Source organism: Meleagris gallopavo, chromosome 6 (assembly GCF_905368555.1).
Source record: "Meleagris gallopavo chromosome 6, MGAL_WU_HG_1.1, whole genome shotgun sequence".
Taxonomy (NCBI): domain Eukaryota; kingdom Metazoa; phylum Chordata; class Aves; order Galliformes; family Phasianidae; genus Meleagris; species Meleagris gallopavo.
This window is the reverse complement of record NC_139409.1, coordinates 39,661,811-39,675,577: the sequence shown is the minus strand read 5'-3', so window position 1 is coordinate 39,675,577 and position 13,767 is coordinate 39,661,811. Positions and strand designations below refer to the sequence as shown.

Sequence of the window (13,767 nt, the reverse complement as noted above, 5' to 3'; positions counted from 1 at the left end):
CTGCTGCTTATCTATGTTTTGTGATCAGTACAGCTATATGAAAGTAGCAGTCATGGATTATTATTATTTTTTTTTCATACAGTGATAGCATGATGCTAGAACATCAGTGATTCTAAGAAGATTTAATTCTAAAAATAACTTTTATTAAACTGAAGGATATGTTTATCTTATGCTGAAAAGCGAAGTGGAAGTATTCTCATGCTAGTCAATTTAGAAAAGAAAATGAGTAAATATGTTCTCCTATAATGCTAGGGGTAACCCTTTTCTTGTGAGATTTCTATTTAGAAAGAAAATTCAGTCACATCCAGTTTTACTCAACTCCTTTTCCAAAATACCTTTTTCTCTGTTATTTTAAGTTGTAGTTGTTTCTAAACAGTGCTATTTCATATGAAAGATGAATTTAAAAAAATGGTGTAACTCAGTTTCCTTTATGATAAATTCTACCCTTATACTCTGTATTTGAGAGTGGGTGGCAGGGGGAACATGCAACATAGTTAAGCTTTCATCTTGTCAGAGCCAGATAGTCTACCTCATCATCTACAGTCACTGTAGTGGTAACATAATGCATGACTTTAATTCCAGTGCTAGCTGACACTTGTCCACCCTGTATTTTGTCTTCTTTTAGTAACTACAGAGTGCTTGTGAGTACCTTTTAACGTATAGGGAGACAGACCGTACTCAAGTAATACTTCTGTGCACTTGCCAACAGACTCTAGGAATAGACTCCCACATTCACAGTAACTCTCAGAAATGTTGAAGGCTGCCATCATTGCTTGTGCAGAGCTGGTAGGAGATATTAAATATTTTTTCACCCATTGCACTGTGTATTTACCTCACTTTCCAAAAGTGCTAGTAAATGTCATGCTCTGAATTGGCTTCTGTTTTATGAGGTAGAAGTTATTCTGTTTCAATTTTAACTTTACAGATGCAATGAACGGTTTAAATAGAAAAGCTGCTTTATATTGCACCTATATATGATATGTCAAAGTGTTCTAGTGCATATCTGAGCTTGGCAACAGAAACCAAACAGAGGTAGCAACACTGATTAATGATAAGAATGAAGAAAGTTCTTGAATGTTTAGATGAATTTTATAGGTTGTATGTAAGGAGTATTCATGCTTCAAACACTGTTGGAAACTTGTTTCTAGCCTTTTTTATTGTATTTTCTGTTTATCCTAAGCTGACTCCAACACCTGTTAACAATTTAAGCCATACTTTGGATAGGTCGTATTTAATTGAGTGGATTGTGCATTGGCTTTGCCAAAATTGCAGCTCTTTTCATGGTAAAATTTCAGTGCTATACTGTTTCAAAAGTTTATGAGGTAAAAGCATTACTATAAAATTTCTTCCTTGCTATTCATACTAAATAGTTTGAATTATGGGTCAACATCTTCATTAAAAATGTTTGTGTTGACAAATGTTATTATTCAGTCTTCACAATTCTTCTTAATCTTTCCTGAAAAGTGTGCTTGTAGGAGTCTAACAGTGTGTTCTCACTTAGGATTTTGTGGAGATTTTTGAAGAGGCCAAGTTCAGATAATTCTAGAAAGGCAGTGGCCACGATATTTCTGAGAAGATCTGTGCTGAGCAATGCAGATGCTTCAAAAGCAATAAGTCAATACTGAGCTGTTAGATTTCCAGGTCCAAGTCTATAAGGAAGGCAGAACACTGCAGATCTATAACCTGAACCACAGATTAGTTATTTGCGTAAAGATTGTTAACATCAACATTCTGTTGCTTGTTTTAGAGCATTTCATCTTCCCGAAGTAGAAGCTCATCTCTGCTACCACCTGGGACAGTTAATTCTCCTAGTGGCCAGAAACATATGAATCAAAGTGGGCCAACTGTTGTTACCATCACACATCACAAATCACCTGCAGCTGCTCGAAGAGCTAAGAGCCAGCGTTCTGGCCAACTCCATGAAGTTAGAGAGGTAAGAGAATCTGATGAGACTTCAGCATTGCTTTGGAATAAACAGTCGAGTCTGACAAGTCAATACTTCTCTTTGTTTCCTACTCTCTATAACTGTTTTGTTTTGATCCCTTTGCTGAGCAAAAGGCTCTTTAGTTCTGGTTCAGCTTGAAGTCTGGTGTGTACAGGCTTTTTATTCTTTGTGCACATACATTAAGAGGTGAAGCAGCACCCAGACTTTGCAGTGGTGCTTTAGTTCTGGAGGAACATCTCTTTTAAGCTGCATGCAGCAAAACCTTTTCAATTGGAAAAAGGACCGTAAAAGATCTAAGTATAACTGGAAAAGAATTATTCTGATGAATGAATGTGAAAGAAGGAGCAGCTGCCCCCCATCAGCAGATTGTCTCTATACGACTGCGGTCTTAACTTCGTTGACATTTTGATGTTGTTGGCCTGTGATGGAAGAATGCTGTGTTCTTAGGAAACAAACAAAACAAACAACAACAACAACAACAAAAAAAAAACAAAGAAAAAAATGTTTATTTCAATGTGTGTCTACCACAATTTAAAAAATGTAACTCCTATTCTGATTGAAGTCTATCTTCTAGACAGCAAAAATAGTACAGAGATAAAGCTTAATGTGGCAGACATTCACAGAGCTCACTTTCATCTTTCATCCCTTGTAATTTTTGTTTTGTCTGAACTTCTTGCTATTCTCTAATAGTGCCTTTGTAAGTCCCCTTCCCACCTTTTCTACCAAAGAAACTGTTGGCAGCCTAACTTTAAAGCATTCTTTTATCACATTAGTTTAAAATATATGCCTTCAGCCTTTAAGTTGCAATCTGAAGAATCTACTTTTAAGTTTTGTCTCCTGCAATGTTTTATGAATTGAGGACTTTTAAAATAAGAATTCAAATAAATTGTCTTTGTATGCTCTAATAGTGAGGACTTGGATTACACATTCTGACAAAGAATGCTTTTTTTCTGCTAACAGTAAAAGTGAGAATTTCCCTTGTATTCAGTACTGTATTAACAATACTTGTTCCCTGCCCTGTGATTGTCTGATATTCCCCGCCCCTGATTGTCACTGATATTAACTTCATATTACAGAGAAAACACATCTATTTGTTTTTCATTAGAATACCTTGTCTTTGTTATCTCCTCAAGTTGTTTCTACCTTACTAAATGTATTTGCTCTTATAGGCTGAATCCAGGGAGTACATTACTTCAATTAATAGAATAAACAGTGGGAGCTGTAGCAGATTCATTGAATAAAACTGACTGAGACTGAAAGGAATTGAAAAAGAGAGATTTAATGTGTACTGTTCATAATAATTTGGAAAGGGACAAAATCAACAAATCTGAAGAACTGTATTTGGGAAGGAAATGAATACTAGCTTATGTTAAACAGAAAAAATGTCACGATGCTATCTCTACAGAAAAAGCCTGGTGAATGCTGATTCATTTGTTTATAGAATATTGCAGTGTGATGTCATTTCTTAAAGGTAAATATGGCAGGACTTTATTTTGTAATTATAGATAATAATTTTACTATATTTTATGTGAGTCACAACTCAGGTAGAGCATCAAATCCTGTGAGAAAAGCTTAGCAACAATAAAAAGAAAAAAAATTAGATACAGAACATATAATAATGTTTGGAAGTTCAAAGAAATGAATATTTTTCAAGGAGAGAAAATTGAGCTAATGTAGGAAGTTTTTATAAGGATTTTTTTTATGAATTAAGAGATGTGGCCAGAGACATTCACAAAATTGCCCTTAAATCTGTTCTGGTCCTTTTTTATGTGAAGACAGGAAAGGTAGGATGTAAAAGTGCAGAAAGAGTCAACAGCTGAATCTTTGCTTTTATTTGGATGTTGGTATGGTTACAGTGAAGTGAAGACAAGTCTACAAGAGGTTTACAGATCTGTGTGTTAATGTTCCCTCCCTGATGAAGTTATTGAAACTTTGACATCCAAATAAGCCTTTTTTTTTTTTTTCTTAATGTACTATAAAGAGGACTATATTAGCATATTACATCTTGTAAAATGCAGTAGTTGAATCAATGGAAGGAGCTGATGTGCTTCTGGACAATGAGAAGAAGCCTTTTTTTTTAGAGGAGGGAAATATTTTAAACGATGTTATGGTAATGCTGTGATTTCATCTGTGAGACCTATGAAAAACAGGAATGCAGCAGAAAGCTTATCCTTCACTTGGGATGTACAGTCTTCACTCCTAGTGTAATACCCTTGGAAATTTGAAGTTGTTGCTCAATTCTGGACCAATTTATTTTGATATGGTGAAGTTATTTGGCAAACAGTGAAGTGTATCTTTGAGTAGCAAATAGGACAAATGACTGACATTTTGAAGTGATATTTGGTGATACTTGGTTGTTCTTTTTTCTTTCATAGTTAAAATTAACAACAGATTGTTTTCTGCTGTTGCTTGTTCTGGCTGACTTAATTTTTTTTGAGAGAATAGAGAATTGAAACATAAAACAGACTATACCAAAGAGGACTAATTGGAACTAAATTGTTCTGCAAAATTTTATAAAAGTTGTGTAAGTGACCGTATAGGTACCCAAAATGATTCGTGCAGTAAAGTGTTTCTGTTCTGAAATAAGAACTTTTCAAAATCAAGAATTAGATCACTTTTTAGAAGTTTTGGTAAGTGTAAAACTAAGCAGTAATGTGGAGCTTTTGACTGCCATAAAACTTAATGCTTTTCCATAGTGCTGAGTTGAAAAGAAGCTAAGAATCACTGGTTTTCATTATGATGTATTTTTTAATTTAAATTCTATTATTCTCTTAAATGAGATCTTTAATTAACTTGATCTTGATTGTCCAGTCCATATTGATTTTGAAATACTTCATCAGAAGTGAAATTCATCATCTGTTACCTTGGAAGAGCTGATATGTATTTATGTATATATATCTGTGCAGAATTATTCAAGATCTGACCTATTTGGCCATAACTTACCATTAAAGGAGTGATTTCGACTATTTTATAGTAATCAAAACGTGTATAGTCTTGACATTACATTCTGTTTTTTAAACTATGGAATCATTATCCTCTTTGCAATTTGTGATAAGAGCTATACCTGCAGAATTCTTTCCTATAGGTGGTTAAAATTAGCTGGAATATAAAGCCAAGTGGTTGCATCACGTTTCTTATTAAATTTTATCTGCCATTGAACTAAGGAATAGTGGCACACTTTATCTTGGAACAGTGTTTATTTTGGCTGAGAATAAGTGATTAGAATCTAGCCTCTTCCAGTGTTCCTGCTGTTGTTGAAGAACCAAGAATCGCAGTATGGGAGCGTTTTGTAACAACATACGTTAATGATTTACAGACCATTGGAGAAATTAAATAGGGTTAGCCAGAAGAAATCTAGAGAAATATTTATTTTCCATCATTTTGAGGAGTGAAAAGAAAATTTTGGATCCCTCTGGAATATGGTGTGTTTAACAAACTATGATACTGTATAATGGACTTACCATTGGCATGCGTTCTGAGCACCTGTAGTGAGATCTGGATTTCATGAGCCTCCACCAAGGTGATATTCATTGCAAGTGCACAGTCCCTGACTTTGGTGAGGACTGCTTTTTGGCAAGATTACAATCCTGCTGCTTCTTGCCTCTACGTGGCCATATATTATTATATTATATATCATTACCTTTTGATCCCTGCAGGAATTACACAACTGACTGGTAAGTTATTTGCTTCCTCTAGAGATTTGCGTTCCTCATACAGTATGAGAAGTGCAAGCATGCTGCACTTTCTTCCTAGCTGTCCAACAGTGTTGGTGTGATTAATTACTATCCATGCTGTTGTAGACAAAAAGTTAAATTAGACCACATAGGAACAGATACAATCATTTGATGTCTTCCAGGGCAGTTTCTTTGGAGACTGTTTGATTTGTCTGTAGATGTGTCATCTCCTAAGGCTGTTTGTTCTACCACAAGTTACTGTTGCATAACTTAATAAAAAAAAAATGTCTCCTTAGGGAATAAATGAGATGCTTAAATCTCTGTGGGTATCAGGCTCAGTAGTAAATGTGCATGTGCTTATAAAAATTACAGTACTATAAAACAATAACTATTAAGTTGTATAGGCAAGAGTGGAATACTTTTATTATGCAAATCTTCATCTCGTCTTTGTAGCTCAATGCATATGAGTTGCACCTTTCTAAACTACACCTTGTTCTTAACTTTTGCTTGAATATGAAATCAAATGCAACGTCATCTTGAACTCCAAATACACAAGCAGGGAGAATTAAGGTTGCTATGGGAATCACAGAGCAAATGTTCTACTAAATTACACCATTTGCCCATGTGAGTAATGTCAAGAGTGAATGTCATTTGTTATTTGTTTGATTTTGTTGTTCCAAATCTGAAAAATATTAATGATGCAAACATGGCTTCTTTTTATTAAATTTTTCTCAGCCAGTAGTTTAGTAGTAATTGAATATGTGGAAAGATGATCATTTTCAATCACTTAAATGGCAATTTTATAAATTAGGGATAATATGTGTATGATAGCTACATTTGGAGGCTGCTGTAGCATTTGTTTTCCAAAGCAATTTTGAAGAAGCTGAGATTACTGTTTTTAGTTTTTAGAGCATTTCCTTAAATTTTAACTAAACAGAAAGCTTCCAAAGAAGCTTTAGAAGTGAAATTTGAGGGGAAAGTCAGTCTCCATCATCTTCACGCCTTCAAAATTCTCAATTAATGTTGAATATAAAGCAGAATTCACCGATTCTGTGTGAAATAGGGTTGAACCCTATCGTATGCTTATCTACATTTTGAAAACCTACCAGGCTGTTCTCTTGCACTAATACTGCAGTTGTTTCAGAGTTGACAGTTTGGAAATGAAGCTTTGAAGAAAACATAGTTCTGTAAACCTTTTTTTGAGTTGTGAGGATGGCATGTCACAGCTGGTTGTTAGCAGCCTTCCTTTCAGTGCAGATTTCTGACTAGCTGGTGCAGCAGTGATATTCACAGCAAGTCCTTAATGAGACAAGGTTTGCTTAATTTCTATAGCTGTGTTTATAACAGTGATAACTGGGCTGTTTTGTTAACCTACTTAAATGCAATTTTTATTAAATGAAGTAGAATATATTTTGGAGTGTTCTCAGTGATGACAATGTAGTGTTAAGTGGCTAGCCAGTTTTCAAATGTTAATTACAGAAAATACTTAAGTAAATGACCTCCAGGACAAAGTAACCATAGAAATGGCTCATATATTTTGTGTAGTATTCAATTTATATTACTATGTAAATTTTGGAAGGACTTAAAATTTTCAAATCCTTGTGTAACATCCAAGTTCTGCCTGCTGCACAAATAAATGCGGGACACATTTTGATTTTACAAGTTCAAGATGGTAAACTGTGTAGCTCTCATCTTTAACAAAGACATGATCAGTGATATTTGTGACATGTTCGTATGATGTCCTTTGCTTAAGCTTGGCTTTGAGGTTTTCAATGCCTTTGAAACTTCTGTATGTTACACTTAGTTTTAAGAAGCTGCTTGTCTGCTTCTTCATTACAGGCCTGCAGTTTTTGACAGTAGTTTTAAAATGTGATTAATATGCCAGATGACTAATGTCCAGTGGGCTGCAAAGAGCTGTATCTGGCTAAGTTGGAATACACTACTTTGTAACTTTGTTACAGCTATTAGATGTATGCTTGTAACTGATATGTAATACAATACAAAAGTGGTTCCTTTATTTGTCTGGCTCAGGAAACATCATCTTATATCCTTTTAAGTACTGCTTAGTGTGTTCTGATAAGGTCTGCTATGTTCTGGGCTGACTGCTTGCAGTTTTTCCTCCCCGAGGTTCCCACTTATCCAGTTGTTGGTTTTTGATAGGTCTAGGCTGGTGAATGCAAAGCATGTGAATTTGTTTAAAAGTTGCAGTATAAGTACAATTCAGCTGTATTCTGGTGTGTCACAAACTGTCTAAAAGCCATGGCAATGCATGTTGAATCACTTCAGTGCTGTGAAGCTGATGTTATCAAACCAGTTCACAGTTTGCTTTGGGACAGTGGGATAAGGCCAAGAGTGGATTTATTGTGCTTTGTCTTTGTGTGACTTGTCATAAGCCATAGGGATATGCTTTATCCAGGGCTTCCCCTCTGGAGTTTAGCAATAGCAAGTTTAGCAGCCTTGATAGTGACAGTTGACTTGCTTTTCAGAAAACGTGAGCTGAACGGATTGCCAGATGGGGAGGTAATACCTACTTTGGTGAAAACTGAGGGTCGTCCCGCTGTAAACTGTGCTACCTGAGAGTTGTTTAAAGAGTACTTCTTAGTACTTATAAGCAAATCTTGTTATCCTCTGGCACAGCGGTTTTCCAGATTATGAATTTGATGTGGGATGTGACAGAATTAGAATTTTATTTTGCACACTTGCTACACCCTAAGTAACCAACTGGGCTGGGGGTGAAAGGAAGTAAATGTAAGAATAGATACTAAAGGCAAGAGCTTAGTGCTCTAAATCTCAGGATTGTTGCCTCAGTCCCCATTAGGATCATCAGTAGGATGCAGTCCTTGCCAAATTTCTCCAGTCCTCTCCACTGACTACTGCTCCTGCAGTGGCTCTCCATGGGCTCTGCCTCCTTCAGGCCTCATCCACTGCTGCACCATGGGCTCCTCCGTGGCTGCACACGGGGATCCTCCACGGTGCCCACAGGCTGCAGGGGGAAAGCCTGCTTCTCCATGGGCCTCTCCTGGGCTGCAGGGAAGTTCTGCTCAGTGCTTAGAGCACTTCCTGCCCTCATTCTGCACTGACCCTGGGTGTCGGCAGGGGGTCTCTTTTGGGGGGGCTGGCTCATATCTGACATGGGGCAGCTTCTGTGCCCTTGCCACTTAAACCCATTATAGACACATTGGAAATCTCCGTAAGAATTACCTGTATGGTGTATTGGGCAACTCTATCACCAGAGGTGTTTCTGTATATTCTGAGGTTAAAGTGAATGTTTGTTTTCTTTTAAAATCCAAAATTGTTAGTGATGTGTTCTGAGAAAATCACCTTGCTTAAAAAATCTACTTCTGAAATGTATAATTGATCTTCTAGAGCAATGCAGCTTAAGTTACCAAAAATAGCTTTTGTCAATAGTATGCTATACAGTGATGAACTAACAGAATATTTCTGTGATTGCTGATGTTGACTTAATGACTAGCAGCAACCTTTTAAGTGTCCTTTTGAATGCTTAACAGTCACAAATGTGCCTTACTTGCCAGGAATCAAAATATCCTTTCCAGTTTTGTGCTGTAACTATTAACTGGTCCTTATTTAATGTAGGAGAAACTGCTGTTCAGAAGAGCTCATAAGATAACATGTACTTGTGAGTAACACTTAATCATTAAAAGTAATGACTTTCCTCACAGATTTTGAACTAATCTGTATAGTGAAATGAAACAATCTAATTTTCTACCAGAAGCTGTGTTCTCATTGCAACGTTCTGTGGTTTAGAATACAACAATGCGCTTCCTGCTTGGCTGGATGGCAGCCAGTTACTGTCCAAGATTTACTTGAAATTGCAGGCTTCTTCCTTGTGCTTCTCAATTCTTGGTTCTTGATCACTGGAAGCAACTTCCAGTGGGTGAAAAGAATCCTCAACAAAACACCACCAACCTTTGCAACTGCTATGTGCTTCTACTCTTTTCTGTGTTTTTGCCTCAAGATCCTTGTGTTCTGCTCCTCTTGAGTTGTCTTTAATAGCAAACGTTAAGTCTAAGTAGGTGGCTGTTAATAGGATAAGGTTAATAGACAAACAAATATTCAAGGAAGGAGCTCTTAAGATAGCAGGGGGGAACCTGGTAGTTAGTATATACTAGTTGTATTTTTTGCTTCAGTCTTATGTTGGCAGCAAATGGCAAGCATTACCTGTAGATGTGTAGATTATCCAAAGGGAGCTTTAATAAAACAGGCAGTGAAGAAAACCAGTCATTATCTACTGCCATAAAATAGATCCTGATGCCGAGACAGCTCCCTCCAGTGGCGAAATGGCCTTTGCCAGGTTAATACTGTGTGTTTTGGAGAGAGGGGGAAAAAAAAAAAAGCGTAGCCCACACACCCTGATTTGTGGAGAAAAATAGTGCTCATTGATGCTGTGTGTCTGAATCATGTTTTTTTACTTGAGTGCTTATTACAGAAACCAGATCTTAGTAAAAAGCTTTGACTTCTCACCCAAAGACTTGCTTAGTGGCTCTTTGAAATACTCTTAAGATAGCTGATGCTATCAGAGCAATTCTTTTTACTTCAGTCTTCTAGTACTTTAGTTTGTTTCAAAATCTTCCTCTTATGCAAGGAAAAGAACCTGAAGTGTATGTTGGTTTAGAAAGGAGAGCTATTGTCCTCTCTTGATCTTAAGGAAAAAGAAGAGACTGAGAACTGGCAATTTTTTATTTTTTTTTTTAATAGCTCAGCAGGGAGCCAACAGAAGGTAAATATCTCAGGATATTGATTAAGATGAAAAGTATTTCTTCTTTCCATCTTTCACTATCTCGTTTCCCAGGTGAGGAGTAGGGCAGGCTGTATACAGAAAGCATGTATTTAATCTTGTCTGAAAGTGTGATCTTAAAAAAGTATGGTAGTAAGTCTGCCTGAGACAGCAAAGGAAAAACCTGATGCCCCAAGTAAGTGGGCTGTTTTACTGAGATTTCTGGTAGCATTCTTGGGAATTCTGCCAGAATTGCTGAATCCTCTCTGCAAAGTTGGATATATGTTGCCAAGGCTGTGAACCACTCTCTGGCAAGCTCTCTTTTTTTTCCCTCAGATCTGTCTTTGCATGTGGAGAGAAGCAGAATTTCCTGGAAGCTCAGAGTATTTGCATCCAAATAAAGTGTTTGCACTCAAATAGTGTCCCAGAGAACATTAACAGTTACAGATTTTCATATAGTTCTTAGTAGTTAAAGATGAGATTTGTTGAGAATATCCTGTTTTTTTTGTTTGTTTGTTTTGTTTTTCTGAACAGAGAAATGCTTTGTAAAACAGCTTATCAGCTCCTTTTCTTGCTGAGCTTGTGCCTGTTTTAAAACACTGAAGGAAAGGAGGAGGTATATCCTATATGCCCAAGTTGCAATAGTCTGAGAATTTGTCAGAGAAGAGGATTACTTTTTCTCCTCCAGTGCTGGAAGCAATGTTTAGAGCTTCCAGATCAATAACCGGAAAATACTTTTCTCTCCCCTTTCCTTCCTCACTCTAATACCCAACAGCCTTCTGGGCTTAAAAAAAATGTAGTGTGTAGACCTGCTAAATACAGTCTGATTGCTGTAAATGTACAATTAACAGGAAAGTAGCTTGAATGTGATTAATAAGTCAGTGGACAAGAGGCCAAAGAGTAAGAAGTCTATAGATAATCAAGTAATGAATCACGTTTTCAAAAAATGCAGTGATATTGTCTTATAAGGATATGTAGCAAGTGACCAGGTTATGGAACTTAAAAAATATAAACCATAGATTGAATATGTAGTGCTGGTGAAGAGTGGAGCATAGGAATATTTGAACAGATTAATCAGTCAGTTTTGAAAGTAAATGGCGGGAGCTGACAGTTAAGAGCTAGCTGCTCCTTGGTGTGTACATCTTGTGCCACAGTCCCTGTGGAGCTCACAGCCCCTCCTCATGGTTACCAGTGGAACGGCGTCGTCATCAGTGGAAACAGCAGATTGGAAAGAGTAGAGCAGATTGGAAAGGGAGGAAGCAACCAAGTCATTCTGTTTCCTGCTGGTTGTCTTAGACTCTGCTTTCAGAACCGGTCCAGTCTAACAACATTTGTTCCTCTGTTCTTGAAGGATTTCCACAGAAGGAATCGCACTGTGGAGTGCCCTCCGAGAAGGCCAAGCAAAAGAACCAAAACAAAACCCTAAAGGAATTATACTATGTCAGCTGAGACAATAGGATATGTAGCAACTGGCTTCTCCTGTAACAGATTATGTGAATTCCTGGATTGGGAAAATAGAACAAAATAACAGATGGGAGTGGGGAGGCTTGTGGTTTTTATTTTCATTTTATTTTCATTTCTGCAAGGAAGGAAATAGAATTGTGGAAAAAGGGGCAAGGACTGCAAGGAAAACTTGTCCTGGTGGTTAGCTGCTGTTGTGATTGTCAGAGGTATAGTTCTGTTTGTTCTGTCACTTTTTGTGCCTCTGTCTGCAAATTACGTGCCAAGTGAAAATTAACTTGCTCCTTTGAAGCTTCTTTGATAGGATGTGTGTCTAAGCCTTAATAACTATTATATAACAGACTCATTTCATTTTTACTCTTCATTGTTTGCATCTTTGAAATAATTGAGGTCAAGCTGGTTGCTATCCTGAGGTGACAATAATGGAGAATTACGTGCTTTTTCTTTGTAATGGGAAGGGAATATTAATCAAGAAAGAGCAGTTGATATGGATGTCGTTACCCTGTTCCATCTTTCCAAGATGCTTTCTGAATATCTCACTTAGTGTCCTAGGATCCTTTTGCAAAGTATTTTTTTCTCATTAGAATAACAGTGTTCACAGAGGCTGCTGGTATATTTTTGTCCGGATTGAAACTTTGTGGGAAGAATTTCTTTCTGTCTACAGCTCAAGAAAGCCCTTTTTGGTCAAAAACTGAGTTTTTTATTGTAAGCAAAGCATACAGGGCTATTAATTGTAGAGTAAGCATGTCCGTAGTCATATGGTCTTGTGTACCTTTCTACACTAAACAGATTCAAGACTGAAAAGCAGAAAGTTCCTTAGTAAGAGATTGGTGTTAGGTATTGCAGTGCCTTTAGCAACAATCCTTGTATATAATTCTTTCACTTCAACTATATATTAAGCTCTAATTTTGCCTTTCTACCTCGCATACTTTTGATGGAATCCCATTAGAATATTGATAGAGGTGACTTTACTGAAGAAAAGGGGTAAACCTATAAATCCTTGTCAGGAAATCTTTAAGTAGGAGGGTGCACGTATCAAGTGATCTTGAGTAAGCTGGAGGAGAATTTTCAGAGGTTAGACCCAGGGAAGAAAACTTCTCTTACTCTGCAGTGGTTATAACTCAAAATAAGAATACGTCAAATGGGGAGGAAAAAACCCCCAAACTCCACACTTCTACCGCAACTGTAGAATTTATCTTCATTTGACAGACATTTCAATAGGAGAGGTATACCTTCTGAGCTGGTGATTGGCAGCACTGAATTCTCCAGATGTGGCTGAAAACAAGCTAAAGAAGGAAGTAATATTTGTTAGTGGTTTTTTTTTTTTTTTTTTTTTTTTTGCATGTATGTTTGTGCTCTTTCCTTTTTCAGAATAAATAATTGAAAATAGGAAAGCTTCATGGAAATACCATGTGGGAATTGTGAAGCTGTGCTGAGACGTTAGCCAGAATGTCACATCAGTGACTGGCATGATTACTTCAGTGACATTGGAGTTCCATGTGTTTTCCTTACATTCTGATACATACTTGATATATGAATCTCTATATTATGCTTTGATATGAATTGATTGACTGTTCTAACTTTTAATTTTTGTAATATGATGATTGATATTGTTATTGATGAGATCTGGGTCAAGATTGTTGATGATACCTGGATCAAGCCAGGAGTCCTTGCTCAAGGTCAGAGTTAAGTTTATTAGGATTATGTAACAATCTAATGCATTTGATTTACAATATCCTAGAAGGTTTTTGTTATTTCTGTGTGGACTTGGTTCTTCCTTCATGTCTGCTTCTCTTTTTAAGAAAAGCAATGCTTTACGTTACAACAAAAGGAAAAAACAAAAACCCTGTGGTACACACTTCAAAAATGAGAACCAAGGTCTGGACTCAATCACTTTGGACCTATTCTCAGGAGGTTTCAGAAACTGACCTCTCCTTTTGTCCTTTCCAAAT

General features: G+C 36.8%; 1 protein-coding gene across 1 annotated transcript in view; it reads left to right on the top strand.

Moving 5' to 3' along the window:
- OSBPL10 (oxysterol binding protein like 10) overlaps nt 1–13,767 on the top strand; it is a 100,249-nt gene that overhangs the window by 36,573 nt on the left and 49,909 nt on the right. The window contains exon 4 of the mRNA XM_085226405.1: nt 1,748–1,933. Within this exon, the coding sequence (XP_085082531.1) occupies nt 1,748–1,933 (186 nt within the window). The remainder of the gene's footprint in view (nt 1–1,747; nt 1,934–13,767) is intronic.